General features: G+C 43.7%; 2 protein-coding genes across 4 annotated transcripts in view; both read right to left on the bottom strand.

The window, feature by feature from the left end:
• Nucleotides 1–923: 923 nt before the first annotated feature.
• Nucleotides 924–3,615, bottom strand: ndufb11 (NADH:ubiquinone oxidoreductase subunit B11). Of its 2 annotated transcripts, none has more exons than XM_056422094.1 (3): nucleotides 3,398–3,615; nucleotides 1,634–1,764; nucleotides 924–1,118 (listed from the first exon to the last, which is right to left on the bottom strand). In XM_056422094.1, exons 1-3 carry the CDS (start codon nucleotides 3,560–3,562, stop codon nucleotides 986–988), a joined length of 429 nt encoding a protein of 142 aa, XP_056278069.1. In that variant the 5' UTR covers nucleotides 3,563–3,615; the 3' UTR covers nucleotides 924–985. The 2 variants fall into 2 exon arrangements, with proteins under 2 accessions (XP_056278069.1, XP_056278070.1); XM_056422095.1 differs by having other exon boundaries at nucleotides 1,634–1,789; nucleotides 3,398–3,485.
• Nucleotides 3,616–6,623: 3,008 nt separating this feature from the next.
• Nucleotides 6,624–6,887, bottom strand: part of tbc1d25 (TBC1 domain family, member 25) — a 10,773-nt gene continuing 10,509 nt past the window's right edge. For both annotated transcript variants that reach the window (XM_056422071.1, XM_056422070.1), the window contains one exon: nucleotides 6,624–6,887. This exon is cut by the window's right edge and continues 3,012 nt beyond it. The gene's annotated coding sequence lies outside the window, so the exon portion shown is untranslated.

The raw sequence follows: 6,887 nt of genomic DNA, 5'->3' as shown, positions 1-6,887 counted from the left end.
TATTGCATCTGTCCATCCTGGAGAGGGATCCTCCTCTGTTGCTCTCCTGCAGGTTTCTTCCCTTTTTTTCCCCCTGAAGGGTTATTTGGGAGTTTTTCCTGGTCCGATGTGAGGTTTTGGGGCAGGGATGTCTATGTGTACAGATTGTAAAGCACTCCGAGACAAATTTGTAATTTGTGAAATTGGGCTATACAAATAAACTGAATTGAATTGAATTGTAGTGGACTCCAGTGGTATGTAGTGGTCTGTAGTGGACTCCAGTGGTATGTAGGGGTCTGTAGTGGACTCCAGTGGTATGTAGTGGACTCCAGTGGTATGTAGTGGACTCCAGTGGTATGTAGTGGACTCCAGTGGTATGTAGTGGTCTGTAGTGGACTCCAGTGGTCTGTAGGGGACTCCAGTGGTATGCAGTGGTATGTAGGGGTCTGTAGTGGACTCCAGTGGTCTGTAGTGGACTCCAGTGGTATGTAGTGGTCTGTAGTGGACTCCAGTGGTATGTAGTGGTCTGTAGTGGACTCCAGTGGTATGTAGTGGTCTGTAGTGGACTCCAGTGGTCTGTAGGGGACTCCAGTGGTATGTAGTGGTCTGTAGTGGACTCCAGTGGTATGTAGTGGTCTGTAGTGGACTCCAGTGGTCTGTAGTGGACTCCAGTGGTATGTAGTGGTCTGTAGGGGTCTGTAGTGGTCTGTAGTGGACTCCAGTGGTATGTAGTGGTCTGTAGTGGACTCCAGTGGTATGTAGTGGTCTGTAGTGGACTCCAGTGGTATGTAGTGGTCTGTAGTGGACTCCAGTGGTATGTAGTGGTCTGTAGTGGTCTGTAGTGGACTCCAGTGGTATGTAGTGGTCTGTAGTGGACTCCAGTGGTATGTAGTGGTCTGTAGGGGTCTGTAGTGGATCCCTGGCTCACACTCAAGAAGTCAGTGTCCACACAAAAGGAACATCTTTATTAAGTCAGAACACATGAGCCATGGAGGCGTTGGACCTGCTACTCGTCCTCTGCGGCCGCGGTCAGAACCAGCTTGTTTGGGTCGTAGTAGTTCTGGTCGATGAGGGGAAGACCCTCCTGCTCCTTCAGCTGGATCACTCGCTCCGCCTCCCGCCGGGCCCACTGCCGCATGCTGCAGACGGGAGGAGGAGAAGGAAAGTAGAATACACCTCAGATTAACTGGGGGGGGCACTTGGGGCTGAACCACCCCCCATAAAAGCATGAATAATGAACTCTCCCACTCCTCCTCCTTTAGACTCTGACTGCTACTTTATAATACAGACGCAAAGTGGTTTTATAGCTCTTGATTTATCATTCATGTTGTCGACATGTGCTTTGATGTTGCTGTTGTTGCACTTTATTACTTTATTATTATTATTACTACTACAATCCCTTGATGCTGGACAACAGAGGAACTCTCAGGTGTTCTGCATGTTTCCACCAAGAAGAAGAGATAATAAAGATGATTTTGACTTTTGAATAAATTAGCAAAAATACAAAATAATAAAACAGACATCTTCAGGTACTATGGATTACAAATATCAAAAACAATCTTTGTGTGTTGGTGCCGAGATGCTTTTGAAAAATGTCGTCAAGTATTTTGTGTAAAGCGTCAGAAGCAGAGTCCTGGAGCAGAGGGGGACTCACCCGTGGTCGGGCAGGTAGTGGATGAACGTCCCCCCGATGACGAGGGCCACCGAGACGCCGAAGAAGAAGCCCACCCTCATGTTCCACTCGTCCACCACGGGGTCGGTGGAGAAGCCGTGGTAGTCGGGGTTCTGATGGTACAGAGGAGGAGCGGCACTGGGTCCACAGGTCAGTTATTTAACATGTAGGTCTGCAGTACAGCGTTGAGCCACACGGGGGCGCCGATAGCTAGAATCTAATATAAAACACTAAAGTACATTCTGAGGAAATTAAACTGGATGCATTCATGTGGTCTCCTTCATAAAGTATTAACCTCGAGAATGTGTTCAATGAAACACTCTGATGCCTCTCAGAGACAACATGAGGAGGAGGAGGAGGAGGAGCCTTCATCACGGAGCCTCTGATCACAGCCTGCTGGGCGGCACTTTAAAGCCTCCTCCTCCTCCTCCTCCTCCTCCTCCCAAGAGCAGACACTTGTTCCCAGAAGAGTTAAGTACACACACACACACACTGTTGTAATTACCTTAGTGTGTGTGCTTCATGTGTTGTTGACAATAACACTGAAGCAACCAATATGAGGGTGTCAGTCACAGACGTACACCACTGTGATGTCATCGGTAGACAGTGATGTCATCAGTACAGTGATGTCATCGGAAGAGGATCAGTGATGTCATCGTTAGACAGTGATGCCATCAGTAGAGTGATGTCATCAGTACAGTGATGTCATCAGTACAGTGATGTCATCGGTAGACAGTGATGTCATCAGTAGAGTGATGTCATCGGAAGAGGATCAGTGATGTCATCGTGAGAGGATCAGTGATGTCATCGTAAGAGGATCAGTGATGTCATCGGTAGAGTGATGTCATCAGTAGACAGTGATGCCATCAGTACAGTGATGTCATCAGTAGACAGTGATGTCATCAGTAGAGTGATGTCATCAGTAGAGTGATGTCATCGGAAGAGGATCAGTGATGTCATCAGTATCAGTGATGTCATCGTTAGAGGATCAGTTATGTCATCGTTAGATGATCAGTTATGTCATCGGTAGATGATCAGTTATGTCATTGTGAGATGATCAGTGATGTCATCGTTAGAGGATCAGTGATGTCATCAGTAGAGTGATGTCATCAGTAGACAGTGATGTCATCAGTAGAGTGATGTCATCGGTAGACAGTGATGTCATCAGTAGTGATGTCATCAGTACAGTGATGTCATCGGTAGACAGTGATGCCATCAGTAGAGTGATGTCATCGGAAGAGGATCAGTGATGTCATCGTTAGAGGATCAGTGATGTCATCGTTAGAGTGATGTCATCAGTAGACAGTGATGTCATCAGTACAGTGATGTCATCGGTAGACAGTGATGCCATCAGTAGAGTGATGTCATCAGTAGACAGTGATGTCATCAGTAGAGTGATGTCATCAGTAGACAGTGATGTGATGTCATCAGTAGACAGTGATGTCATCAGTACAGTGATGCCATCGGTAGACAGTGATGTCATCAGTACAGTGATGTCATCAGTACAGTGATGTCATCGGTAGACAGTGGTACATCTGTGTACACTACTGTATAGTGATGACATCACTGATGACACCGTGTGGCTGAGTGATGAGCAAACATGGTACACATGACCCAACATGTCCTAACTAACATGTCCTACACGACCTACCGGGTCACGGCGACCTGCCGTCGCGGTCGCCGTGACGCGGTTCTCCCGCCGCTCTGCAGCCCGGTGCGGACCGGTGCGGACCGAGCAGAACTCACCTTGACATACGGGCTGACCTCGCCGTGCGCGGCCGGCTCCGCGGCCGGGTACAGCTCCGTCACGGCGGCGGAACCGGTCGGCTGGGACTGGGAGACACACCGGGCCGGCGGAGTAGAGAGTAACCGGGGCAGAGCGGGCCCGAACCGCGACAGACGGGTCAACATTTCACCTGTCTGTGGAGGATAGTACTGAACCGGAACCGGAAACGGGAGTTCTACGTTTCTTCTTCTTGATTTCCTCCAAGTTAAGGGGAGTATTACTGCCACCAAGCGGCGGTGGACGGTAATGCACTCAAGGAAATATGATGTAGATGTGATGAGCCAATTCAAGAGTTTATAATTAACCTGTGTTGAAACGAGTTCAAAAAAACACACACACATGTATATAAATATGTGTATATATATATATATATGCGTGTGTTAACTCTTGTTTCAACATAGTTATATATATATATACACACACATATATGCACACACATATGTGTGTGTATATATATATATATATATACACACACATATATACACATGTAAATATATATATATACACATATATATACACTACCGTTCTAAAGTTTGGGATCACCCAGACAATTTCATGTTTTCCATGAAAACTCACTTTTATTTATCAAATGAGTTGCAAAATGTATAGAAAATATAGTCAAGACATTGACAAGGTTATAAATAATGATTTGTATTTGAAGTATTAATTTTTTTCTTCAAACTTTGCTTTCGTCAAAGAATGCTCCTTTTGCAGCAATGACAGCATTGCAGACCTTTGTCATTCTAGCTGTTAATTTGTTGAGGTAATCTGTTGAAATGTCACCCCACGCTTCCTGAAGCACCTCCACAAGTTGGATTGGCTTGATGGGCACTTCTTGAGGACCATACGGTCAAGCTGCTCCCACAACAGCTCAATGGTTGAGATCTGGTGACTGGCCACTCCATTACAGACAGCAAGCTGCCTGCTTCTTCCCTCAAGAGTTCTTCACAATGTGGAGGTGTGCTTTGGGTCATTGTCCTGTTGGAGGAGGACATTGGCTCCAATCAAGCGCTGCCCACAGGGCATGGCGTTGCCAAATGGAGTGATAGCCTTCCTTATTTAAAATCCCTTTGACCTGGTACAAATCTCCCACTTTCCCAGCACCAAAGCAGCCCCAGACCATCACATGACCTCCACCATGCTTGACAGATGGTGTCAGGCACTCTTCCAGCATCTTTTCACCTGTTCTGCGTCTCACAAATGTTCTTCTGTGTGATCCAAACACCTCAAACTTGGATTCATCTGTCCAGAACACCTTTTCCAATCTTCCTCTGTCCAATGCCTGTGTTCTTTGCCCATACCAATCTTTTCTTTTGATTGGCCAGTCTCAGATATGGCTTTTTCTTTGCCACTCTGCCTAGAAGGCCAGCATCCCGAGTCGCCTCTTCACTGTCGGCGTTGACACTGGCGTTTTGGGTACCATTTAAAGAAGCTGCCAGTTGAGGACCTGTGAGGCGTCTATTTCTCAAACTAGAGACTCTAATGTACTTGTCTTCTTGCTGAGTTGTGCACCGGGGGCCTCCCACTTCTCTTTCTGCTCTGGTTAGAGCCCGTTTGTGCTGTTCTCTGAAGGAGTAGTACACACCGCTGGAGGACATTTTCAGTTTCTTGCATGGAATAGCCTTCATTTCTAAGAACAAGAATAGACTGGCGAGTTTCACAGGAAACTTCTTTTTTTCTGGCCATTTTGAGAGTCTTATCGAACCCACAAATGTGATGCTCCAGATAATCAACTAGCTCAAAGGAAGGCCAGTTTTATAGCTTCTCTCATCAGCAAAACAGTTTTCAGCTGTGCTAACATAATTGCACAAGGGTTTTCAAGGGTTTTCTAATCATCCATTAGTCTTCTAAGGCGATTAGCAAACACAATGTACCATTAGAACACTGGAGTAATGATGAAATGGGCCTCTATACACCTGGAGATATTTCATTAGAAACCAGACGTTTCCACCTAGAATAGTCATTTACCACATTAACAATGTAGAGTGTATTTCTGATTGATTTAATGTTATCTTCATTGAAAAAAACAATGCTTTTCTTTGAAAAATAAAGTCATTTCTAAGTGATCCCAAACTTTTGAACGGTAGTGTATATACATATACACCACTGCCCTGTTGAGACTCCGCCCACTGTTGAGACTCCGCCCACTCCTCCTCTCTACCTCCACCTGATGGATGGTGGAGGTCTCCGTCGTGGAATATGCCTACTACCAACTCTTCATCCACTCTGTCACATTCATTGAATGTATTTTAACTCTAATGATTCCTTCTGGTCACATGACATCTATTGTTCTGTCCATCCTGGAGAGGGATCCTCCTCTGTTCTCTCCTCAAGGGTTCTTACCTTTTACCCTGAAGGGTTATTTGGGAGTTTTTCCTGATCCGATCTGAGGTCAAAGGTCAAAGGTCAGGGATGTCTATGTGTACAGATTGTAAAGCACTGAGGGGAATTTATAATTTGTGAAATTGGGCGACACAAATAAAGTGAATTGAATATATACACATATATACAAACACACAAATATATATACACACATATGTGTATATATGTACAATTATACACATATATGTGTATATATATACAATTATACACACACATGTGTATATATATACAATTATACACACACATGTGTATATATATACAATTATACACACACATATGTATATATATATATATACACACATATATGTGTATATATATATATATATACACACACACATATATATGTACAATTATACACACACATGTGTATATATATATATACACACATATATGTGTATATATATACAATTATACACACATATGTGTATATATATATACACACATATGTGTATATATATACAATTATACACACACATATATGTGTATATATGTGTGTATATATATATATATACACACACACATATATGTGTATATATACACACATATATGTGTGTATATATATATATATACACACACACATATATGTGTGTATATGTGTGTGTATATATACACACATATATGTGTGTATATGTGTGTATTGATTGTCTTTGGTCAGGTGTTCCTGCACGTCGCGTGGCAGCAGCCTTCATGTGACGCAGTGGCGTCTCTCCTCGTGAACACGGTTCTTGACGTCGGGTCTTTGCTCTCGACAGACTCCATGTGAGTCCACATCGGACCCAAATGACTCAGCAGTCCCCCGTCATCCATCCTTCACCCAATGGCTTGCATTGGTTATTTATTTGTGTCCAATATACAATCCGTACACATCGTGGTGTGTCGTACGATTAAAAGTTTAACTTTTGTGCACATATATCATTTGAGATAAATAAATAATTTAAAAAACAAAGTGTTGTAAATGCACAAGTTGCTCATAGTCCAGCTGCTTCCGTTCTTCTTAAATATGATATTAAATACTGATATACAAAAGGAGGCCAAACCAAAGAGTAATAACCACAACAATCGTCCTTC

The sequence above is a fragment of the Pseudoliparis swirei genome, chromosome 9 (genome assembly GCF_029220125.1).
Source record: "Pseudoliparis swirei isolate HS2019 ecotype Mariana Trench chromosome 9, NWPU_hadal_v1, whole genome shotgun sequence".
NCBI classification, from domain to species: domain Eukaryota; kingdom Metazoa; phylum Chordata; class Actinopteri; order Perciformes; family Liparidae; genus Pseudoliparis; species Pseudoliparis swirei.
Note: the sequence above shows the minus strand (reverse complement) of the source record. Positions and strands in the feature narration are given on the sequence as shown.